The 27,022-nt window shown below is 34.4% G+C and overlaps 1 protein-coding gene and 1 pseudogene across 1 annotated transcript in view; both read left to right on the top strand.

Moving 5' to 3' along the window:
* Nucleotides 1–527: 527 nt before the first annotated feature.
* The window catches only part of LOC145303408 (COMM domain-containing protein 10-like), a 110,514-nt gene continuing 84,019 nt past the window's right edge, over nucleotides 528–27,022 (top strand). The window contains exons 1-2 of the mRNA XM_080144729.1: nucleotides 528–648; nucleotides 9,017–9,107. Coding sequence (XP_080000855.1) covers nucleotides 620–648; nucleotides 9,017–9,107 — 120 coding nt within the window. The 5' untranslated portion in view covers nucleotides 528–619. The remainder of the gene's footprint in view (nucleotides 649–9,016; nucleotides 9,108–27,022) is intronic.
* On the top strand, nucleotides 10,036–10,184 carry LOC145240493 (U2 spliceosomal RNA; annotated as a pseudogene).

Below are 27,022 nucleotides of genomic sequence, written 5' to 3'. Positions count from 1 at the left end.
TTCTTCATTTAAAAGAGATTTGGAGAGAAGAGTTGTGGCAAACGTTAAAGGATGTAGCTAGAGCAGAATGCAAGGAAAAATTTCTTACATCCATTAAAAATGATTTTATGTTATTGTTTTTATGTGAATAAACGGAATCAAAACAAGATGGCGACTAAATTTTTCCCGATGTCGTGTGATTTCACTTATTCACATAATGTTGACACATTTCAAGCATACTTTTTTCCAAGTTTACATGCGTAATTTTCTAATTTAAATGATTCTTCATTTGATAATAATATATGAAAAAAAAGCCAACATAAAACTATTTTAAATACCTATATGGAATTTTTTTTCTCGCTTGACTGCGACCGTTAACGTTTGCCGCTGCTATTATTGAAATTGATATTTAGATCTTGTGTTCTGGGTAGATAAGAGAAATTTGAACACTATTTAATTCATTTGAATATGCCTATCTAAGGGAAGTAATTAGTAGAACATTCTTAGTGATTTTTATCCCCCTTATCTTATTTCAAGGGAGGTAATAACAAAAATATTTCGGCGTGATTTATCTCCCTTAACTTTTCAGCAGGTTTACAGTCACGTGGTTTACACTAGTCACGTGACTTGTGTTTTCAAAATGTCTCTTATGTTTTCCAGTACGACGAGGTACGTTTAACAATTATTTTGTCGATAATTTTAACTTTTAATAATAATAAAAAAAATGAAACGATATACAAATAGTAATCAAGAAGTACTGCATCAATGTGAGGATTCTGCGTTTATTCTTTTATCGATTTATATTAACTCGTTATGTTTTCATATAAACGAAAAGTGGGTGGTCGATTTCGATTGTGAATTCATATCCAAACTAAATTTAAGTTAAATCTATTTATTAAAAAATATATGTTTACATCAACATTTAAATGATTATTTTTATCTATAATTTTAACGAACATTTTAAATATTTTAAAAGTTTTATTATATATACAATCAACTTCGTCACGTGAAAAGGAATTGAACTTCTCTTATTTTTAAAAAAAATATTTCCAATTTTATTTCAATTATTATAGATTTAGCGTTGGATTTGCATAAAAACTTTGCACAAGTGCAGTTTAGCATCCCCCATTGGTTTCATTTCAGATGACTTCCGTCCGCGCAAGTGCAGACTTAAAACCCTGTTTTTTTTTTTTCTCAAAACAAAAACATTTTTTACAATCCATTAAAAAAGGTGCTAATGCAATTACTGATCCGCGATACCTTTTAAATCGTATTTACAAATTTAATTAAAGTCTTATGATATGTTTTTTTTTTATTCAATTGTAAGGTTAAAGTACAGAATAGATACAAAACACCCTCCTCTCCCCATGTTAAGAATGGCTTTTTAAATAATAACGTTATTATTTCAGCACAAATCAATAAGTGCACTTGAGTATCTAAAAAAATTTTTTTTTTTTTTTTTATAGCTATCTTGAGGACTGGGTCTTCATAACGATAACAAATTAGTTTAGTTCCTCATAATGTTATTTCAGTAAATTTATAGATAAACACTCTCCGTTGATCTCATCGAGAGAAAAATGAAATTCTACTTTTCTTAAGTAATTACGTGTAAACACACTGAAAAATTGCGTAAAAGAAAAAAAAAATAAATTAAAAAAATCGGTATTTTTTTTATTTTTTTTATTTTTTTTTTAACATTAATTCTAACTCACCGTTCAGATTAGAAATGTCGAGGTTTTCGGCTGACAACAAATATCACAACTAAATTTGGGGCTAATTAAGTAGTTTATTAGATACTAGCAGTTCAGCTCGGCTTTGCTTGGGCCCTATGTACTGTTCATAACTTGCCCTACGTGTGAATACAATTTATGTAAAATTTCAAATGTTCAGATCAAAATTTGTCTGAGTAATTTCGTAGAAACTACAGAGGTAATTTTTTGTTTTAACTTTGACCCCAATTTTGACCCCTTCACATTTATTATTTTAGTTTCAAATCAAAATACAAAGTTTTACCCATGTCTAAGTTACCTACATCTAAAATTTCAAGTCTTTAGACCCAAAATTGGCAGAGGAATTTGGTAGAATCTGCAAATGTCAACTCTTTCAACTTTGACCTTTTGGCAACCAAATTTTCGCCCCCAAACTGATTAAAATGCTTGTCGCATGTCTGTACACGAGTTAAAGTTCACGTAATGTATAAATTTAAAATGTTTAGACCCAAAATTGGCTGAGTAGTTTGCTAGACGCCGCAAAGATCAAATTTTTTGAACTTTGACCCCTTGGCAGCTCAAATTTTCGAGCCAAACTGATTAAAAAGCTTGCCCTATCTCTAAATATCCTTTCTGTAAAATTTCAAATGTTTTCACCAGAAATTGGCTGAATAATTTAATAGAAACCGCAGATGTTAATTTTTTTTTTTAACTTTGACCTAAATTTTGACCCCTTAATATTTATTTATTTGGGCTGAAATCAAATTAAAAGTTTGATCCATGTCGAAGTAACCTACATTTAAAATTTCAAGTGTTTAGACCCAAAATTGGTAGAGGAGTTTGGTAGCGTTTTCAAAGGTCAAATTGTTGAACTTTGACCCTTTGACAGCCAAATTTCTGTCCAAAAACCGATTAAAAAGATTTTCGCAAATCTCAATACTCCTTATGTCAAATCTTGAGTCTCTAGACTGAAAATTGGCAGAGTTATTTGGTAGGGAAATGCACACACACACACACACACACACACACACACACACACACACAAACATTTTCATTTTTATAGATAGATAGATGAAAATATTTGTTATCCAATGTAAAAGCTCATGTAATCCCTGCCATTTTTTTCACAGTCGAGGAATTAGTAATGCACGTGTATAAAATAAAAACAATTACTACTTTTTTCACTTCCTTGAGTAATTTCATGTTAAAAGCGGCTTTTCGAAATCTCCCCCCCCCATGTTAAGGACGGCTTTTGGAATAAACACCCCCAACTTCCCTATGTTAAAAATTGCCTTCAGAATACCCCCTCCCCAATCTCCATGTTAAGAACGGCTTTCGGAATAAGCACCCATTTTTTTTTTTTTTTGGATGAGGGTGAAACAAAATATTTGCTTTGTCGTCTGCTTCAATTGCACACATGCACATTACTAACTATTCAGTTATGAAAAATATGGTTACTAAGATTTCAGTAGCTTTTACGTTTGATAATAAATGGGTGCTAATGCACTTACTGATCCGCGCTATTTTTTAAAATTATATTTCCAAGTTTAATTAAAGTTTTATGTTTTTTTATTCAATTGTAAGGTTAAAGTACAGAATAGGTACAAAACACCCTCCCCTCCTCATGTTAAGAATGGCTTTTTAAATAATAACGTTATTATTTCAGCACGGATCAATAAGTGCATGAGTATCAATAAATGTTTACATAACTGGTAAACGATGTATCAAACGCAAATTTAACTGATATTTGTTTTTTTTTATTCGATTTTCATCCCAAACAAGGCACAGTGCCACTTTGAAGCAGGGGCTACTATTAGGGACTTAATTAGCGGGGTCATTATGAAGGGAGATGAGTAGAAAGATGTTTGTTAACATTACACTTGAACTTCTGCATATCAGTGCAGTTGGGTAAGCAGAATTCCGGAAGGGAGTTCCAAAGACCCCGCAGTTCTGGGGAAGAAACTATTGGAGTAAAAGGCTTTCTTGCACCTAGGGATCTCTACTGTAAAGGGATGAGACTTAGTAGCTTGTCGGGTTTGTCGGGGGTAGTTACGTCGGGGAGGTACAAGTGTTTGCAGTTCGTCAGAGCATTCACCATTAAAGTATTATTTGTAGAACAGGCAGAGGGATGCAACATCTCGTCGATGGGACAGAGGCTGAAGCCTAGATGACAGTTTAGGACCTATCAGGTTGGCGACTCTCTTTTGAACCCTGTCCAGGAGCGAGAGACAAGCAGCAGATGCACCAGCCCAGATGTGACAACAGTACTCCATACATGGGCAAATGGTGGCCTTATAGAGGTATAGGATACTGTCAGGCGTAAGTAGTTTTCTAGCACGGTAGAGGGAGCCAACCTTCCTTGCAGCAGCCTTGGCAATGCTCTCAATGTATCTATTCCAGTTCATATTCCCTGTAAACGTTAGGCCGAGGAGTTTAAAAGAAGTACTTTCAGGCAATGTGTTCTTGGCCATTCCTATTGGTGGTAGAGAAGGTTTCTTGTAGTTATTGAAGGAAACAAGCTTAGTCTTAGCAGCATTGAATGTGACCAACCATTTTTGTCCCCATTCCACTACATATTAGAGGTCATCCTCTAGTATTTCTGCCATTTCCTTGGATATGTGTTCATTTGTTTTCCCTTCATATCTGTTATAGAAAGTGGTGTCATCGGCAAATATACCCATCTCCGAAACAATTTTATCAGGGAGGTCATTTATGAATATCAGGAATAATAGAGGTCCAAGGATAGACCTCTGAGGTACTCCCGCATTTATGTCATATTGTTTAGATGTACGACCGTCGAGGACAACTTTGATTTTTCTATTACTTAAGAAGGATTTAATTACATTATGAATTCTTCCAGTGATTCCATATGATCTAATTTTCCTTAGAAGACAATCGTGCCATACCCTGTCAAAAGCTTTAGATATATCGAGGGCCACCGCTCTACCCTCCCCTGTTTTGTCCAATGAATGGTATATACGTTCAGAAACTACAGTTAAGATATCTGCTGTTGAACGGGCTTGCCTGAATCCATATTGTTTGTCAGTCAGGAGTTTAGCAGCTGTTAGGTGCTGGACTAGGGCTTGATTAACTAAGGACTCAAATATTTTGTTGAAAAGCGGGAGGAGGCTAATGGGGCGATAATTTAGTGGGTCAGTTCTTTCACCAGAATTCTTGAAGACTGGTACCACAGAGGCGGTTTTCCAGCAGTCGGGAAAGCAAGATTCGTTAAGGCATTTATTGTAAAGTTTGGAGAGAACTGGAGTAACCTCGGCAGAGCATTTTTTTAATAGCACAGCCGGGATGAGATCTGGTCCACATGCTTTTGAGGTGTCTAGGTGTTTTATAATAGCATGTACCTGAGAAGGGGTGATTTTCAAATTGTCTAGTTATCAGCATACCCAAACACCCGTTAAAGTTGACATTTCGAATGTGAATGTTGAGTTGGAGTTAATGTAAAAATCTACCAAAAAATCAAATTATGCACTTATGTTACTTAGCCATTCTTAACATGAGGAGGGGAGGGAGTTTTGTATCTATTCTGCACTTTCTTCTAACAATTTAATAAAAGAAATATCATAAAACTCGAATTTAACTTGAAAATACAATTTAAAAAAATAGCAACAAAAGTGCATAAACACCAAAATAAAAACAAAACAAAAAAACAGTTATTTTAAAATTAGAGTGTGGGGATCTATTTAGTATATAATATATACCAAATAGACTGTTTTATCTACACTTCTGCATTACACATTGCCATTTTTTTTGGTGCATTTAACTAAACTGTCACTAGATTATGCTTTTTACCATTCAAATTGTTTATTAATTTAAAAATTAAAACTATAATATATTGTTGACCCTTCAACATGTGCCACAAAATAATTAAAACTGTATTTTGTTACAGTGACAATTTTACTTTAATTAAAAAAATGTTTCATTTAAATTATTAAATTGTTAAAAAAAAATTCAATTTTACTTTAATTCAAAAAATGTTTTAGTGGGGGAAAAAATCCAATGTTGCTTTAATTCAAAAATTGTTTTATTAAAATTATATTTTCGCAGACTTTTCGATGTTATATTGATACATTTTTATACAATGTTTTAGTTTTCAAATATTTTTGTTTTCGGAAAAAAATATCTTGTGTTATTTATTTGCCATGTTATTTGACGAAGAAGAAATTGGAGTTATTGCCCCCGAACGATGACGCCCTCCGTGTAATGCAGAAGTGCCGTTTTATCTACTATAAAGATAATGTAAGATGATCTCCCATTTTCGAGCCATTCTAATTTTTTAGAGCAGTTTACAAGATTTTTTTTATCGCTATCTCTAAGTTCGAGTTGCACGGTCGTAAAAATTACATGCAATCGGCTTAAATAGCCCCCCCCCCCCCCGCCAAAACCCAAAAGCACACAGGATTTACTCCCCATAGCAAAAAAAAAAAAGAAAAAGAATATTAATTGCCCTAAATGTAAGAATGGGCTAGAAATGGTGGGATCATTTTATGTTAAATTTATATATGAAAGTGATTTTCCAATCTAAATTCTAAAATTGTTTTCTTTTTCTTCCTTGTTCAGCGTATTCATATGTAGTTGCCGAAAAAAATACAATCTCATTTTTTGTGTGTGTAATTTAGTGGAAAGTGTTAATCTACAATAATAGCTATAATTTAATTTAATTTTTAATAAACATTATTTGATTTTATTACAAAGTGAAACTCTGACTGATCAACTATAGAATCCCCAGCTAATCCTAAGTCCGAGTACCTTTATAACAACAATAGCAACAAAAAAAAAAACTCTAAACGAACAGAGAAAAAAAAAAAAATTGTGCAAACTGGTATTTTTAAAGTTTTTTTTTGTTGCCATCTAAACTTAGGGTCAGTGATAGGGTTAAGGAAGTTTTGTTAAGTTTATTCACATTAAGAAGAGTAAAATAAGGGTTATAGTTAGCTAACATACTTCCTAATTTTTTGTGGAGCACTATCGGAAATGGTGACAACCAAATCAGTTCCTTCACTTTTATTGTTCTTCAGTATTTCTGATGTGAAACGATTTATTGGAATATAAGAAAAGGACATTCTTGAAAATCATACAATAAAAATTAACAAATTATACAGAAAACACAATTAGTTTTTATTTGCACTTTTAATGACAAAAGGAAAAAATAAGAGTTTTTATTTTATTTGAAATTTAAAAATATATGTTTAAGAAATTATAAAATGTTTTTCTTTTGAATTTATTTACTAAATTTATGTTTATGACAATATATAAATAAAATTGTTAAAATCCAAATAACAAAATTTCAAACATCATAACAATAATGTACGCTATGCATAATAAAAGTGAAAGAACTGATTTGCCTTTTCATTGCTTCCGGTAGTACTCTGCAGAAAATTAGGAAGTATGTTAGCTTACTATAAGCAAAATAAGATATGACCACAAGAACAATATAAGAACATTAAGTAATCTTTGCTGTTATATGAAAGTCACTTTAGATTCTGAAACAGCTGAACCTATCTTTTGCAAATTTCACACAAAGCTAATTTATATGTCTGGCAGTGTTCTTAGATATGTTTTGTACAGAAATTCATCCGATAAGTATCGAAAATAGAAAAAATCCAATATAAAAATATAGCTTTTCTCTCTTCTAGATAAAAAAGAATAATTTTTACAGGGGAATATTTTACACTGGCCAAGGGAGATAATAAAATTTCATCAAATCATTTCTTTAAAAAACAAATTTATTATAATCTGGACGTATAGCTTAACGGTAGAGCATTCAACTACAGATCGAATGATCTCCTGTTCAAGCCTAGGTGTACCTCACCATTTTATTTTAATTTTTTCTTATTAATGATTTCAATTTACGATAAAAGAAGTACCATTTAAAATCACTGCAAATCATTTCTTCATTAAAACTAAACATTAATCAGAACTGACTTTTCCAGGGCATTCATCGTCAGACCTAAATATCAGCTGACGTGATATTGTAAACAAACACAGATGAAATTTGATGAACGACATTATTATTTAAAAAATTGTTTTGCAAATTATTCCACCAGGCAAATCATTCTTCATAATATATAATTATCAATAGAGGATTGATTCGATGATGATACATACGCAATTTGCATAAATTAAAATATGTTTAAGCGTATTGTATGACCGGGTAACGCCGGGCTGAAATGCTAGTACAATAATAAAAAGGAGATGTAACAAATTCTGTTTATTCACTTTCATTGACTTTATCACACATTGACTTTATCACACTATCATAAAAATGATAGTCATACTGATGCAGCAACATGACCCGTATGATACAAAGCTGTATTTTTTGATTGTTCATTTGTTGTTTTTGCATCTTATGAATAACGCTGATCGATTATGTTTTTGAATTTCTTGAGATGAGGATTGATAATTTGCATTATTTGGTTTATTCGGACTACTGTTCTCATCCCGAGTGTTATTTTGAGTGTTCGCAAGGATTCGTAACATAATTGATAGCAAACTTTGTAAAATTTAGTTTTAAGTAAAACTCTTCTGGAGGTTAAAGGTTCAATCCTCAGCGTGGGCGATACATTTTCAAATTTCTTAAGACTTCTACCCAGCTATGATAATGGAATGAGAGCATGCTAGCTGCATGGATTAAATAAAGGTTCCGTTTGAAATTCCGTGCAGATTTGCAAGTTTGACAGAAAAGATTTGCAAGTTCGACAGGATAGAGCTAAAGAAAGTCAGAGGTTATATCATGTGAAACGTTATGAAAATAATGCTCAAGATAAGATTGGTTGGTTGTTTTTGGTTTCCGGCATATCAACCCTTTTCAGGTTATTTAACGCCGAATCAAGTGATTTTGAAGTTGTGCGCACATCTATGATGTCCAAATTGAATCTTCTTCTGAAGAACTAAACCTGTCTTAAATTCACATTACACATTGATCGTATCGTCCGCATATTATTTCGCTTCATGCAACTCGTCCTCAACTCTTACTGGCCAAATTTCGTTTCCATATATCACCACACTGCACACACATGGTAGTTTGTGCTCTTGGTTAACAACAGTAATTTTCTGCTAGTTGGTAATGGTTGAAAGTGCAGCTTAAATTTTGTTTTACAGACCAGCAAAATAATGTGACAGTGACAAAATAGAAGCTGAATTTTATTTCTATAAACTTTTTTTTGTAAAACAATCAAAATTGGTAAAAAAGCAATTGTTTTCTTAAAATGGAATTTTGAAATTTATTACATAAGAAATTAATGTGAAAATAAATCCAAATTCTGTTGTAGTCTAAAAAGCCTAATTTTGTTTTTCTGTTTCTTTTCATGTAGTATCAAGAAAGCTGTTGATTTCATCAATGAATTAGACGCCAAGTTATTAACGCCTTTATTGTCACGTATTTTACAAAAGATACATTTGAAGGTAAGAAATTTGCATCCATTATTTATCATGAATATTTCATTAAATGAAAGATGTGTAGATTTTTTTTAGTTATCTTTTAGTTTGACATAGATAGCATTTAAGCTGACATATCAAATCTTGATTTTGATTAATTTTTATCATTTTTGTTATTGATTACTTTGTTAAATAAAGTCATGCTTATTTAGAATTGCACTTATTTAAAAAATTTAAATTAAAAATAATGCAGTAAAGTTTTCATGATGTATGCACCCGTCACAGAATTAAGATTACATATTCCAAAAATCACGTAATTTGATCAAGTGTATTTTTTTATTTAAGAAAATAAAATTTTAGAACGTGATTTATGCAAAAAAAAAAAAAAACGGTTGCTATATTTGATTGAATTAAAGAGTAAACAATTCAGTTTGGCTATTTTTTTTTTTTTTTTAATAGGATGTCGGAGAGACAACATAAACATACAATATGAAAAAAACAATGTATTAATATAACATGAAATCGTGAAAGGTTAAAAAAAATAAATATACAAAAGACGTTTTTTTTTTTTTTTTTTTAGAAAGGTCAGTTTATATAATTATAAAACCTTCCCCTTAATCACTCTCTAGAAGCAGTGGGCCATCAAAGGCTGCTATAAATACTTAATTGCTAAAAATCGTAAAAAACACTCAATCAATTCTTGTAATTTTTAGAATATAACATTTTCATTCCACATAAAGTAAGTACAACATAAAAGTTTTACTTCAGTTTTGTTTTTCAGAATAAGTGCAATTCTAAGTCAGCACAAAAATAAGTGAAAAAAGAAAAAAATATGAGTATTTTATATTACCATAATTTATCTATATATTAATACAATAGCGTGTGTGTTCTTTTGTGTGTTAGAAACAAAAAAAAAATTGGTGTCGCTGTTGAGGCAAAGCTAATAAAAAGGATTTGTTCTTCTTGGCCTTTTGGCCAAGATCAAAGTGTAGTATCTGTTCTTCAGATGCTAGTTTTCAATTTCTTCTCTCTTAGTGGAGGAGGAATCCTTTACGACTAAGACAATTTTTTGTTCCTTTTCTCCACGTTAAAAAAAGAACCCTGGTCTCTAAATCTGTCCCATGGGGAGGCATTGTAAATAGGTACTATATTTAATGTAACAAAGTTTTAATATTACAAAAGTAACTGGGAAAAGTAATTTCTGATTTAATTACAAAATGCCCTGGAAATGTCCCTTCTGATTATTTTTTTTTGTTTACTTGCCTCCCCACAAGAGCAGAGTTGGACATGAGGTCGGTTAAAAATTTGGGGGGAAACCAGCTCTCCAAAAGGGGCACTCTGGTCAGTAACAAAAATAAAAATTGTATCAGTAATGAAGGATTTCTCCTCCATTAACCAAGACCAAAAGAAGGGGGGGATTTAAGTCACTGGAATGTTGAGACTGATACTACACTCAGAAATTCATGTTGAAGCAATGGTTGCCTAATTTCTAACCGTGTTAATGTTCTTATGTATTAATTTTTAAAAGCTTCTGAAACAATTTATGATTTAAACATTACTTTATTTCAAGTATATTTTAAACAGTGGGGTGAGGGATATGAAGTCAGTCCCGGAAATGACTTAAAACGTTTACAATTTAAACATTACTTTATTTCATGTATATTTTTAACAGTAGTGTGGGGGGGATATGAAATCAGTCCCGGAAATGGCTGAAACCGTTTACGCATTAAACATGACTCTAACAATGGGGTGGGGGGATATGAAGTCAGTCCCGGAAAGGGCTGAAACAGTTTACTATTTAGACATTACATTATTTCATGTATATTTTTAGCAGTGGGGTGAGGATATAAAGTTAGTCCCAGAAATGGCTGAAACCGTTTATGATTTAAACATTACTTTATTTAATGTATATTTTTAATAGTGGGGTGGCAGACATGAAGTCAGTCCCGGGTTTGAATGAGATAAACACCCAGTGGTAGATCTTGTTTCTTGTCTAGGGCAATGAACGCCGTTTCCCCACTCCCGACACACCCCACCCCTAAAGCTGGGCACTTGAGAATGCTTGAGTACCACATATGCCTGAGCAATTAGATTGGGTTGACCTTCCTCCGATGGATTGAGGGTACCGGATTGACAGTTACTGGCTGCTGTTTCCGACTGGTAGTACAGGAGCCCTAACTCTTTGGTAGCGCTTAGAGCGGCTGCTCCATCAACAGTTGAATAATATCGGGATGTTTGCAGTGCCATGGCGCGCATGGAAAGGGACCCTGCACTCATCCCGGTGGGCTTTCCTGAGGCCACAGTCCTAGTTGATGGAGGGTCAGCTGATGGTCTACTTGTGATGCATGTGTGATATTCTGCATAACCTCCTGTTCGGCTTCCCCTAACCCAACTGAAACTCGTTAAAAAACATGATGACAGTACAATCTAAAAATAAGCTTAAACCAGGCTTAGGGTCAAACAAATCCAACTTGCCTCCTCCCTTGTGAGGCTTGCATTCACAAATATCCGTGGGCTTAGAACTAATTTAGCTGATGTTGAAGCATTTCTCCTAACAAATACCCCGGATATCTTAGCACTAAGTGAGACTAACCTACACTCCTCCATCCCCTCTAACTACTTTAACATGCCTGGATATCTCCCACTCTGCCGTAAGGACTCTGACAGACATATGCACGGACTTGGAGTTTACATTCGTAATACCCTTCCCTTGACTAGAGAAACAAACCTAGAAACGGATGATCAAGCCTTTATGTGCTTTAGACTAATAATGCAACACAACATTAGCTACTTTTACTTTCTCTACCGCTCTCCCTCGACCCAAGACTGCACCATAATAAACAAAGTATCTGACAGCATAGACACAGCACTCTCCTTCGACACTAGCGCCCAAGTACATGTATTTGGCGACTTTAATGTCCATCACAAAAACTGGCTTGGATTCTCTACTTACACAGATGCAGCAGGCAGCGCAACTCATAGCTTCTCTGTATCTCACTCCCTATCGCAAATTGTTACTTTTCCAACCCGCTTCCCTGATCAGGAAGAACAACACGCATCACTATTAGATCTGTTTTTGACCACAGTTCCTGATGATTGTGTAACGAAAGCCGACAGCCCACTTGGGAACGCTGATCATGCAGTGATAATGGTTGAAATCGCCCTAAACTCTAGACCCAAAACTGAAGAGCCAGTGCTCAAAACAACGAGATATTATAAAAAGGCTGACTGGGAAGCTATTAGAGATCTTATCAGAGACGCCCTATGAGGAAATATTTTTTCTCTTCCTGCTGAATAGTGTGCAACCGAGACCACTGAATGGTTCAAAACTGCAATCGAAGCGCATGTTCCCATGCGGAAATTCTATAGCAAGCCCCACTCTCCCCAATGGTTTACTTCGACTTGCGCAACTGCCATTGCTCAAAGGCAGCATGCATTCCGCAGGTTTAATCGACATAAGTCCAGTTCAAACAGACAGAAGTACATAGAAGCTAGAAGTAACGTTAAGAAAGAAATAGCGACAGCTAAGAGGGAATTTACGGAAACCACTAAACACTAAAAAACGCATCGAAGCACAAAAACTAGGAACTCGTGACTTCTGGAAAATCTACAACAGTGTAGTAAATAATGGGCAATCAATAATTCCCCCACTAACCAACAATCACAAGGTTCTTTGCTCAGCAACCGAGAAGGCTAACATGCTTGCCAGTCGGTTTGCCTCAAACTCCACACTGGACCCTCTAAACCACCCCCTACCTCAATTTCCTATGCGGACAGACGCCACGCTAGACGATCTGAAAATCACCCCTGCTCAGGTGCATGCTATCATAAAAAACCTTGACACTTCCAAAGCATGTGGACCCGACCTCATCCCAGCTGTGCTATTAAAAAAGTGCTCAGCCGAAGTAGCTCCAGTTCTCTCCAAACTCTACAACAAATGCCTTAATGAATCTTGCTTTCCGAGCTGTTGGAAAACTGCTTCTGTAGTACCAGTATTCAAGAATTCTGGCGAAAGAACTGACCCATTAAATTATCGTCCTCTTAGCCTCCTCCCACTTTTTGCCAAAATATTTGAGACCTTAATTAACCATGCTCTAGTCCAGCACCTTACAGATGCTAAACTTCTGACCGACCATCAATATGGATTTAGACAAGCCCGTTCCACGGCAGACATCCTCACTGTAATCTCTGAACGCATATACCATTCACTGGACAAAGCGGGAGAGGGCAGAGCAGTAGCTCTAGATATATCTAAGGCTTTTGACAGGGTATGGCATGAGGGTCTCCTCAGGAAGATTAGATCTTACGGTATCACTGGTAGAATACTTAACATAATTAAATCCTTCTTAGATAAGAGAAAAATCCAAGTTGTCCTCGACGGTCCTACATCTAAACAATATGATATAAATGCGGGAGTGCCCCAGGGATCTATCCTTGGACCTCTGCTGTTCCTGATATTCATAAATGACCTCCCCGACAAGATTGCCTCTGAGATGGGTATATATGCTGATGACACCACACTCTATAGCAGGCATGACAGGAAAACAAATGAACATATATCTAAAGTAATGGCAGAAACACTAGAGGATGATCTCCAATCAGTAGTGGAATGGGGACAAAAATGGATGGTAACGTTCAATGCCACCAAGACAAAACTGGTTTCATTCAATAATTACAAGAAACCTTCTCTACCACCTATAGCAATGGCCAACGACTCTTTATCTGAGAGTACGTCTCTCAAGCTCCTTGGCCTAACGTTCACAGGAAACATGAGCTGGAACAATTACATCGAGGGCATTGCCAGGGCCGCTGCAAGGAAGGTGGGCTCTCTCTACCATGCTAGAAAACTTCTAACACCCGAAAGTATCCTGTACCTCTATAAGGCCACTATTCGCCCATGTATGGAGTATTGCTGTCATATTTGGGCCGGTGCATCAGCTACTAGTCTCTCGCTCCTTGACAGGGTTCAAAAGAGAGTCGCAAATCTGATAGGCCCTAAACTGGCATCTAAACTTCAGCCTCTGTCCCATCGTCGAAACGTTGCATCCCTCTGCCTGTTCTACAAGTATTATAATGGTGAATGCTCTGAAGAATTGCAAGCACTTGTGCCCCCACGACGTGAACACCCTCGACAGACCCGACAAGCTACAAAATCCCACCCCCACACTGTAGAGATCCCTAGATGTAAAAGATCTTTCTACTCCAGTAGTTTCTTCCCCAGAACTGCTAGACTTTGGAATTCCATTCCAGGTCACTGCTTCCCGAACTGTATTGACATGCATAAGTTCAAGTGCAACGTGAACCAACATCTCGCTGCCCTAATCCCTACATAGTACCCCAGTAGATGTTTCCCCTGATAGTAGCCCCCTACACCAAAGTGGCAATGTGCCTTATTTGGGGTGAAAATGTAATAAAAAAAAAAAAAAAAAATATACTAACAGAAAGTGTCACCCAGTATTGAATGAGATAGGTGGAAAACATATAGTAGCAGAATACCCAGTGTCGCTCGGGATCGAATGAGATAGGTGAAAGATATATACTAGCAGAATATGCGGCGTCACCCGTGATTGGATGAGTGGAACATATATACTATGAGAATACCCGGAATTGATTGATTTGTTTGTAATGAAATGATCAGCCCAGGCAATATATCAAAGTTATCATTTAAGTAAGGGAGAGCAAAATAGTGGGTTAAAGTTATGAAAATTATTATCAAAGTTAGTAATATATCCAAGAATTATGAAAAATGATGAAATGTGTGTTACTTGATTGGTGTGTTTGTAATGAAATAATAAGCCCAGACAATATATCCAAGTTCTTATATTAATAGTAGGGGGGACATAATGTGGGTTTTTAATTATAAAAAATGATTGTTAAAATTAGTAACATATCCAAGAATTATGAAAAATGATGGTATGTGAGTTATTGATTGGTGTGTTTGTAATGAATTAATCAGCCCAGACAATATATCGAAGTTATTGTTTTAGTAAGGGGGAGGCTGTAAGATATGTTAAACTTATGAAAAATTATTGTCGAAATTAGTAACATATCTAAGAATTATGAAACATGATTAAATGTGAGTTAATTCATTGGTGTGTTTGTAATGAAATAATCAGCCCAGGAAATATATCAAAATTATTATTTTAGTAAGAGAGGTCCCTAAGGTGTGTTTAAATTATAAATTATTGTCAAAATGAGTAACATATCCAAGAATTACAAAAAATGATTAAATTTGAGTTAATTCATTGGTGTGTTTATAATAAATTAATCAGCCCAGACAATATATCAAAGTTATTAAGTTAGTAAAAGAGGGCGATAAGGATAGTTTAAATTATGATAACTGATTGTCGAAATTATTAACATATCCAAGAATTATGAGAAATGATATGTGATTTAATGCATTAGTGTGTTTGCAATGAAATAATCAGACCAGACAATATATCAAAGTTATTATTTTAATAAAGGGGGTGATGATGTGGGCTAAAATGATGAAAAATGATTGTTGACATTAGTAACATATCCAAGAATTATAAAATATGACGAAATGTGAGTTAATTGATTGGTGTGTTTGAAATTAAATAATCAGCCAAGATAATGTCAAAGTTATTTTTTAGTAGTGGGTGGTTAATAATGTGGGTTAAATATATAAAAAATGATTGTCAAAATTAATAACATATCCGAGAATTATAAAAATTGATGAAATGTGAGTTAATAGATAGTTGTGTTTTTTATTGAATAATCAGCCCAGACAATATATCAAAGTTAGTTTTTAGTAAAAGTGGGCGATAAGGATGGTTTAAATTATAAAAAAAATATTGTCAAAATTACTAACATACCCAAGAATTACAAAAAATGATGAAATGTGAGTTAATTGATTGGTGTGTTTATAATAAAATAATCAGCCCAGACAATGTTTCAAAGTTATTATGTTAGTAAGAGAGGGCGATAAGGATGGTTTACATTATGAAAAATGATTGTCGAAATTAGTAACATATTCAAGAAAAATATGATAATGTTATTTAATGCATTAGTGTGTTTACAATGAAATAATACGCCCAGACAATATATTAAAGTAATTATTTTTAGTAAGAGAGAGCGGTAGGGATGGTTTTAATTACAAAACATTATCGTCGAAATGAGTAATATATCCAAGAATTATGGAAAATCATGAAATGTGAGTTTAATGATGGGTGTGTTTATAATAAAATAATCAGTCCAGACAATAGATCAAAGTTATTATGTTAGTAAGAAAAGGGGATAAAAATGGTTTAAATTATGAAAAAGATTGTCGAAATTAATAACATATCCAAGAATTATGAAAAATGATAATATGTGATTTAATGCATTAGTGTGTTTGCAATGAAATAATCAGACCAGACAATATATCAAAGTTATTATTTTAGTAAGGGGAGTCGATGATGTCGGTTAAAATGATAAAAAATGATTGTTGAAATTAGTAACATTTTCAAGAATTATGAAAAATGATGAAATGTGAATTAATTGATTGGTGTGTTTGTAATTAAATAATCTGCCTAGACAATATATCAAAGCTATTATTTTAGTAAGGTGTTCGGTATGGTAAGTTTAAATGATGAACAATTATTGTTGAAATTAGTACCATATCCAAGAATTATGAAAAATGATGAAATGTGAGTTAATTGATAGTTGTGGATTTTTTAATGAAATAATCAGCCCATACAATATATCAATTTTTTTTAATTTAGTAAGGGGAGAGGCGATAATGTGGGTTAAAATTATCATAAATTATTGTCGAACATAGTAACATATTCAATAATTATGAAAAATGATGAAATATGAGTTAATTGACCGATGTGTTTGTAATGAAATAATCAGCCCTGGAAATATATCAAAGTTATTGTTTTAGTAAGGGGGCGATACAGTTGTAATAAAAGGGCTAGAATAATATGATTTTGCCTTCCTTCATGCTGAACAGAACGGCTACAGAATGCCCAGCAACAATATATTACATATGAAAAATGCCGCTGTGGAATTTCCACAGGTCCCACTAGTTAATAAAATAAATACTTTATATTGCCATTCATTTATATATAAAATCTTTATCTTACAATTAATTTATTAATGAAATAGCTTATATTACTGTTTATTTATTAATAGAATGCTTTATATTACCATTTATTTGTTTATAAAAGAAATACTTTATAATACCAGTCATTTTTTAATAAAATAAATATTTCATATTACCAATAATTTTTTAATGGAATACTTTATATTATCATTTGTTTTTTAATAAAATAAATACATTATATTACCAGTAATTTTTTAATAAAATAACTACTTCATATACCAGTCATTTTTTAATGAAATGAATACTTTATATTAAACCATATCTTAACTCTTTCCAACTAACCTGTTGCAAATATGGTTGCTTTCACTGCATGAACTTTTACTCACCCCCTCCTCCAGTAACAATATAATAGAAATGTCCCTTAATCACTTTGAGGAGTGGAATTTCTCCGGCACAACATTTACATACTAACCAGTAACATTAACTACCATGTGGAGTTGCAGAAATACCAGGATTAGGACCCAGGCGCGGGGTAAACCTTCTCGGTGCTGATGGACTTGTAGATCTTCCCAGGTCATCCGTCTAGGAGAAGGAAAACTCTGAAGCTAAACCTAAGGGAAGGGAGGCCCCTCCATTCTTGGATGACATCCTTCCTAGAGCTGGTGACTCAAACAAATTACCGGTCTGCAAACCTAAACTGCTTAAGGAGTAGATAGGCACTGTCTATCGCCCGGCTTGCATATTCCTTCTTTGCCTATTAGCCAGGTGTAGAGGTCGAAGCACAGGGATTCGACAGACACACTCAGTGGTTGATCTTGTTTCCTGACTTGGGCAATGAACCCTGTCCCGACACATCCCGTCCCTCTCTAAACTGAGCAGTTGGGAGTGCTTGAACATCATAATGCCAGTACAAGTAGATTGGGATGACCATCGTCTGATGGGTTGAGGGTACCGGATGACAGTTCCTGGCTGCTGTTCCCGACTGGTAGTATAGGAGCCCTCAGAAAGCGATCACGTTTTTGTTTTAACGGTTAATTAAAAAAAAAAAATAATAAATAAATTAAAAAGTATTTTGGAACGCTGATATTGTTAAAGCTAAAACTCTTTTCAAATCAGTTTGCAATCTGGAGATGAAGCGTGTTCGAGATAAGTGTATTTTAATTTTTATGTTTAATTTCAAATATTACTAACTACATTCTATTTCAGTACTTAATTTATATTTTTATTTCCTGATTGCTTTATTTAATGATAGCATTTTCTCGTCATAAATGTTTATTATATCTACCAAGTTGGTTGCATGAACAGATTAGGAAATTGTATTCATTGTTAATTCGTGAGAGGTGAATCTATCACCATACTTTCCATTTAAAAAACACGCCAGTTGGACTTTATTAAGTAAAATACTTAGTAGATTTGTTGTTTTTTTAAAGGAGAGTAGAGAACGCTTTGTGGAAGTGTTGTCGGCAGCTCCTGTTACTCTCGCTTCTCTTTATTTGTCACTCGGTCCTCAATTTTTTTTTTTTAATGAGTGATTTTTCTGACAAAGGGAAGCTGTATTCTAGGTTGGCAGTATTTTGCGTGAGCAGTCGACAGAGATGGCGGAAATTTTCTGTTTCTATGTCTATCCTTGTAGCCATGTCACTAGTAAGGGTGCTGGAGGTAAACGTTTTATTTGGGCTGACATTATCCGCCTGATAGTCAGGAACCCGAACCTTGGATTAACCACTAAGGAGGCTGTCTTATCATCAGGTGCAAAGTACTGGGGCTGCTGTATTGCCATTTGGTGAATGGATTCTGGACCATGCAGTAGCTTCTGGTAGGGCCTCTTGATGCCATATTAGTGGGTAATTGTTACGGCTTTACCTTATGTTCTACAAAAAAAAAAAAATATTCTTTGTTACTTTTTTCTCTTAGTTTCCCCTCTCTGTCCTGCTCTAAGCAAGTCTGACGACCTAGTCCACAAACTCCAAAATTCCATCATGACAAGTTTCAATAAAAAATACGCGATTAAACCCGGTTCTCCAACTTCCAACGTAGACCCCCACTACCATGTCTCCTTCTCCAACATCAGGGGTCTACGTTCTAACCTTCCAGAGCTTGAAGTCCAATTACAGGAGACTAAACCAGACCTTTTATTTTTAAACGAAACCGGAATTGGACAGACTTTCCCTAAATGAGTTCGTAATTAAAGCATACTCTAACTTAACTTCCAAATCTGACCTCCAAGATCGCCATGGGCATAGAATATGTGCCTATATTAAAGATGGCTTTCCATATAGTAGGGACATCTCCAGAGAAGATCCTTACCCTATATGTGCTTCCGAGTTGCACTAGCTCACACTATCGTATTTATATTTATTCTCTATCGCCCCCATAACAGCGAAATTACTATCTTTAAAAGCATATCTGAGAAAATTGACCAAGTCCTATCTGCTTATCCTTCAGCTAACATTCACGTATGTGGAGACTTCAATGTTCACAATGTGGAATGGTTGACCCATTCAAACAAGACCGATGATGAGGGGAGGTTCTGTCATGATTTCTCCATTGCGTATGACCTCACTCAGATTGTTCATGAACCCACCCGTGTGCCTGACAATGACGGCCAGTATGTGAGTCTCCTAGACCTTTTTCTCACAACTTGCCCTGAACTATGTTCAGTTTCCATTCTGTTTCCTCTTGGATCTTCCGACCACTCAGTTGTATCAATTAAGATAAAAATGAAATATAATAAGTCCTCAGACGTACCTCTCCATCGTACAGTATATCGATACACTAAGGCTGACTGGGATAGTTTCCATACATTTATATTGGATCTTTCTCTGCGTTCCATGTTTAAAGAGGATGTGTCGTCTATAGTATCAGACCTGACGGAATGGTTAATTGTAGGTATAGACCATTTCATGCCCTTGAAAAAGTTCCAGCAAAAACCTAACAGCCAGCCATGATTCTCTCCAGAATGTGCTGCTACTATTGCACACAGAAATCACTTTTTCCACTGCTTCCAACGTTACAGCTTGGATGTCTTCAAGTTCAACGTAAACAAATTCCTGATGAACCGCCCCCTTAAGTAGACACTTTAAATATCCACACTAACGTACTGTACTTACAATAACCCTTATCCCTGAGTGGCTTCCGGGCCTTGATAAGTGGTGACCACCTTGTAAAAAAAAAAAAAATGGAAACTAAAGCCGCTTTCAGGACTGCCAGCAACCATTGTAAGAAAGTAATAAAGAATGCAAGAGAGTTCTATGCTCAGTCCATCAAGTCCAAAGTAGCTGAGCAGTGGCTTGGTTCCCACCAGTTTTGGCAAATAGCAAACAGAATCCTGAACAGAAGCGTGTGCTCTATCCCAACTATCATCAATGGACCTGAGTTAATCTCGTCAGCATCAGACAAAGCCAAACTCTTTGCCAAGAACTTTGCAGCTAATTCTACCCTTTGCGACCAAGGCCGCCAACCCCCAATATTTCCTCCTGTATCAGAAAACACGCTATGTGATATACAAATATCTGTATGTGATGTTGCCAAGCTAATCAAAAACCTTGATTCCAGTAAAGCAACCAGCCCTGACGGTATTCCAATTATAGTACTCAAAAAACTTCAACCAGAACTAGCGCCCATACTTACAAAACTGTTTAAATATTGTCTTAAGGAGAATTGCTTCCCATCACCCTGGAAAATCTCATCAGTATGCCCTGTATTTAAGAATTCAGGTGATCGTTCATCTCCCTCTCAGTACAGGCCAATAAGTCTCCTGTGCGTCATGAGTAAGTTGCTGGAATCTGTGTTAAATACAGAAGTATTTAACCATCTCAGCAAAAATAATCTTCTTAGTGACACACAATATGGTTTCCGTTCTGCTAGATCTACAGCAGATGTGCTTACAGTTATATCTCATAGAATTAGCGAATCTCTTGACAGAGGCAACCTTTCTAGGGCAATTGCTCTTGACATATCAAAAGCCTTTGATAGGGTATGGCATAAAAGTTTACTTCACAAGATCTCCAGCTATGGTATAGCTGGAAATGTCTTCTCAATTATTAAATCATTGCTCTCTGATAGGTTCATAAGAGTAGTAGTTGATGGGCAAAAATCAGAAGCTCACAGTATTAATGCTGTAATCCCTCAGGGGTCCATCTTGGGCCCAACTCTTTTCCTGATCTATATTAATAATCTTCCAAATCACATCCTTACATCATTCGTAGACATTTTTGCTGACAACACTACCATCTGTAGTATCACATCTAAGACCAAGTTCTCTCCGATTCTCTCTCTTCTGATCTTGATCATGTTATACAATGGGGAAAGGAGTGGTTGGTTACTTTTAATGCATCTAACACCAAGCTTTACATCATTAACGTTCTGATCCCCATCTAGCATCAATTAAAATGAATGGCTCTCGTCTTGGGGAGGCCTCAAGTTTTGACAGGCTTCTGGGCTTGACCTTTACTCCTGATTTTAAATGGAACACGTACATCTACGCTGGAAAAATGATCGATCCGTCTATCAATCAAGTAGATATCTCACTGCTGATGCAATTCTCTATCTATATAAGAGCCAGATATGTCCAAGGATGGAATACTGTTGCCACATCTGGGCAGGAGCTGCTAGAAAAGACTTGCCCTGCCTTGATAGGGTTCAAAATAGACTTCGTGGCCTGGTGGGAGATGCCCTTTTCTCTTCGCTGCAACCTCTATCTCACAGAAGAGATGTTGCGAGTTTGTCTTTGCTTTATCGTTATTTTCATGGAAAGTGTTCGACTGGGCTTCAATCTATGGTCCCCCCTCGCCAAACTTTCACAAGAAACACTCGTCTAGCTGAAACACTATCAATAATTCCCCCCACTCTTTATCTGTGCCTAAACCTAAACATAGATTCCATGAACAAAGCTTCTTTCTTAGAACTGCATGCCTGTGGAATTGTCTTCCATTTTCCTGCTTTCCAGCTGTCTATAATATGGTTGTCTTCAAGTCCAACGTGAACAAGTTTCTGATGAGCCGTTCTACTTAAGTTAACAAATTTATGAAACTTCCATTACTATCGATTACTATATTGTCCTTTTGACTGCTGTGCACTCTTTAACCCTTATCCTTGAGTGGCTTATCGGCCTTGATAAGTGGTGACGCCTATGTAAAAAAAACCCCCAAAAAACCTCTTTGGTAGCGCTTAGAGCGCCTGCTCCATCAACAGTTGAATAATATCGGGATGTTTGTAGTGCCATGTCGCGCATGGAAAGGGACCCTGCACTCATCCCCAGTGGGCTTTCCTGAGGCCACAGTCCTAGTAGATGGAAGGTTAGCTGATGGTCTACTTGTGTTGCATGCCTGGTGTTCTGCATAACCAATTGTTCAGCAAACCTTACCTAACTGAAACTTAAAAAAAAAAAATGACAGTACAATCTAAAATTAAGCTTAAACCAGGACAAAACTCAAAGAAAATCAAATTGCTTCCTCCCTTGAGGCTTGCATTTACTACCATCCGTGGGCTTAGAACTAATTTAAATGATGTTGAAGCATTTCTTCTAACAAACACCCTGGATATCTTAGCGCTAAGTGAGACTAACCTACACTCCTCCATCCCCTCTAACTACGTTAACATGCCTGGATATCTCCCACTCTGCTGTAAGGACTCTGACAGACATATGCACAGGCTTGAAGTCTGTTTTCAAAACACTCTTCCCCTGACTAGAGAGAGAGAAAACTAGAATCAGACGATCTAGCCTTTATGTGTCTCTGACAGCATAGATACAACACTTTCCCTCGACACTAGTGCACAAGTTCATGTATTTGGTGACTTCAGTTTCCACCACAGTAACTGGCTTGGATTCTCTGATTACACAGATGTAGCTGGTAGCACAACACATAGCTTCTCTATATCTCATTCCCTATCACAGATTGTTACGTTTCCAACCCATTTCCCTGACCAGCAAGAGCAACACGCATCACTTTTAGATCTGTTTCTGACCACAGTTCCTGATGATTGTGTTACGAACGCCCACAGCCCACTTAGGAATGCTGATCATATAGTGATAATAGTTAAAATCACCCTAAACTCTAGAGCCAAAATGGAAGAGCCATTGCTCAAAACAAGATATTATAAAAAGGCCGACTGGGAAGCCATCAGGGATCTCATTAGAGATGCCCCATGGCGAAATGTCTTTTCACTTCCTGCTGAACAGTGCCCAAATGAGACCACTGGATGGTTCAAAACAGCAATTGAAGCACATGTTCCCATGCGGAAATTTTATAGCAAGCCCCACTCTCCTCAATGGTTTACTTCGACATGTGCAGCTGCCATCATGCAAAGGCAGCACGCGTACCACAGATTTGACCGACATAAATCCAGTTCAAACAGAAGAAGTATATAGAAGCCAGAAGTAACTGTAAGAAAGAAATAGTGACAGCTAAGAGAGAATTTACTGAAACCACCCAAAAACGCATCGAAGCTCAGAAATTAGGAACCCGTGACTTCTGGAAAATCTATAACAATGTAGTAAATAATGGGCAATCAACAATCATGAAGTTGTTTACTCAGCAATCGAGAAGGCTAACATGCTTGCCAGTTGGTTTGCCTCCAACTCCACACTACACCCTGCTAACCAACCTCTCCCAGACTTTCCTTTGTGGACAGACACCACACTTGACGATCTGAAAATTACCCCTTCTCAGGTGCATGCCATTATAAAAAATCTTGACACTGCAAAAGCATGTGGACCTGATTTCATCCCGGCTGTGCTATTAAAAAAGTGATCTGCCGAAGTAGCTCCTATCCTCTCCAAACTTTACAACAAATGCCTTAATGAATCTTGCTTTCTGGACTGCTGGAAAACTGTTTCTGTGGTACCAATTTTCAAGAATTCTGACGAAAGAACAGACTCATTAAATTATCGCTCCATTAGCCTCCTCCCACTTTTTGCCAAAATATTCAAGTCCATAATTAACCAAGCTCTAGTCCATCACCTTACAGATGCTAAACTTCTTACCGACCAACAATATGGATTTAGGCGAGCCCGTTCCACAGCAGACATTCTAACTGTAATCTCTGAGCGTATATACCATTCACTTGACAAAGCAGGAGAGGGTAGAGTGGTAGCTCTAGATATATCTAAGGCTTTTGTCAGAGTAAGGCACGAAGGTCTTCTCAGGGAAATCAGATCATACGGTATCACTGGAAGAATACTTAACATAATTAAATCCTTCTTAGATAAGAGAAAAATCCAGGTTGTCCTCGATGGCCATACATCTAAACAATATGATATAAATGCGGGAGTGCCTCAGGGGTCTATCCTTGGACCTCTATTATTCCTAATATTCATAAATGACCTTCCTGACAAAATTGTCTGTGAGATGGGTATATATGCTGACGACACCACACACTATAACAGGCACGACAGGAAAACAAATGAACACATATCTAAAGAAATGGTAGAAACATTAGAGAATGACCTCCAATCTGTAGTAGAATGGGGACAAAAATGGATGGTCACATTCAATGCCACCAAGACTAAACTTGTTTCCTTCAATAATTACAAGAAACCTTCTCTACCACCAATAGCAATGGCCAAAGACTCTTTATCTGAAAGCACATCTTTTAAACTCCTCGACCTAATGTTCACAAGAAACATGAGTTGGAACAATTACATTGAGAGCATTGCCAGGACCGCTGCGAAAAAGGTAGGTTCTCTCTACCATGCTAGAAAGTTACTGACCCCTGAAAGTATCCTGTACCTCTATAAGGCCACCATTCGCCCATGTATTGAGTATTGTTGTCATATTTGGGCCGATGTATCTGCTACTAGTCTCTCACTCCTAGACAAGGTTCAAAAGATAGTCGCCAACCTAATAGGTCCTGAACTATCATCCAAGCTTCAGCCTCTGTCCAATCGACGCAATGTAGCATCCCTCTGCCTGTTCTACAAGTACTTTAACGGTGTATGTTCCGACGAGCTGCAAGCACTTGTACCCCTCTACGTAAATACCCCCGACAAACCCGACGAGCAGTACAATCCCACCCCTTCACAGTAGAGATCCCTAGATGTAAGAGAGCCTTCTACTCCAGTAGTTTCTTCCCCAGAACTGCTAGACTTTGGAACTCCCTGCCAGATTCCTGCTTTCCCAACTGTAGTGACATGTAGAAGTTCAAGTGTAACGTGAACCAACATCTAGCTGCCCAATTCCCCACCTAGTACCCCTGTAGCCTGTGTCCCTAATAGTAGCCCCCTACATCAAAGTGGCAATGTGCCTTGTTTGGGGTGAAAATGTAATTAAAAAAAAAAAATTACCACTTATTTGTTAATGAAATACTTTTTTTAACCAGTCATTTTAATAAAAAATAAATACTTTATATTCCTATCCATTTTTTAATAAAAATAAATACTTTATATTCCTATCCATTTTTTAATAAAAATAAATGCTTGATATTACTATTAATTTTTTAATAAAAAAATACTTTATATTACTATTCATTTTTTTAATAAAAATAAGTACTTTATATTACTATTCATTTTTTAATAAAATAAATACTTTATATTACAATTCATTTTTTAATAAAATAAATACTTTATATTACTATTCATTTTTTTAATAAAATAAATACTTTATATTACTATTCATTTTTTAATAAAAATAAATGCTTGATATTACTATTCATTTTTTAATAAAATAAATACTTTATATTACTATTCATTTTTTTAATAAACATAAGTACTTTATATTACTATTCATTTTTTTAAATAAAATAAATACTTTATATTACTATTCATTTTTTAATAAAAATAAATGCTTGATATTACTATTCATTTTTTAATAAAATAAATACTTTATATTACTATTCATTTTTTTAATAAAAATAAGTACTTTATATTACTATTCATTTTTTTAAATAAAATAAATACTTTATATTACTATTCATTTTTTAATAAAAATAAGTACTTTATATTACTATTCATTTTTTTAAATAAAATAAATACTTTATATTACTATTCATTTTTTAATAAAAATAAGTACTTTATATTACTATTCATTTTTTTAATAAAATAAATACTTTATATTACTATTCATTTTTTAATAAAAATAAATACTTTATATTACTATTCATTTTTTAAATAAAAATAAATACTTTATATTACTATTCATTTTTTTTTAATAAAATAAATACTTTATATTACTATTCATTTTTTAATAAAAATAAGTACTTTAAATTACTATTCATTTTTTTAATAAAATAAATACTTTATATTACTATTCATTTTTTAATAAAAATAAATACTTTATATTACTATTCATTTTTTTAATAAAAATAAATACTTTATATTACTATTCATTTTTTTAATAAAATAAATACTTTATATTACTATTCAGTTTTAAATAAAATAAATACTTTATATTACTATTCATTTTTTAATAAAATAAATACTTTATATTACTATTCATTTTTTAATAAAATAAATACTTTATATTACTATTCATTTTTTAATAAAAATAAGTACTTTATATTACTATTCATTTTTTAATAAAAATAAATACTTTATATTACTATTCATTTTTTAATAAAAATAAGTACTTTATATTACTATTCATTTTTTAATAAAAATAAATACTTTATATTACTATTCATTTTTTTAATAAAATAAATACTTTATATTACTATTCATTTTTTAATAAAAATAAATACTTTATATTACTATTCATTTTTGTAATAAAAATAAATACTTTATATTACTATTCATTTTTTTAATAAAAATAAATACTTTATATTACTATTCAGTTTTTAATAAAATAAATACTTTATATTACTATTCATTTTTTAATAAAATAAATACTTTATATTACAATTCATTTTTTAATAAAATAAATACTTTATATTACTATTCGTTTTTTAATAAAATAAATAC

This window comes from Euprymna scolopes, chromosome 19, assembly GCF_053919585.1.
Source record: "Euprymna scolopes isolate OS-2025 chromosome 19, ASM5391958v1, whole genome shotgun sequence".
NCBI lineage: Eukaryota > Metazoa > Mollusca > Cephalopoda > Sepiida > Sepiolidae > Euprymna > Euprymna scolopes.
Note: the sequence above shows the minus strand (reverse complement) of the source record. Positions and strands in the feature narration are given on the sequence as shown.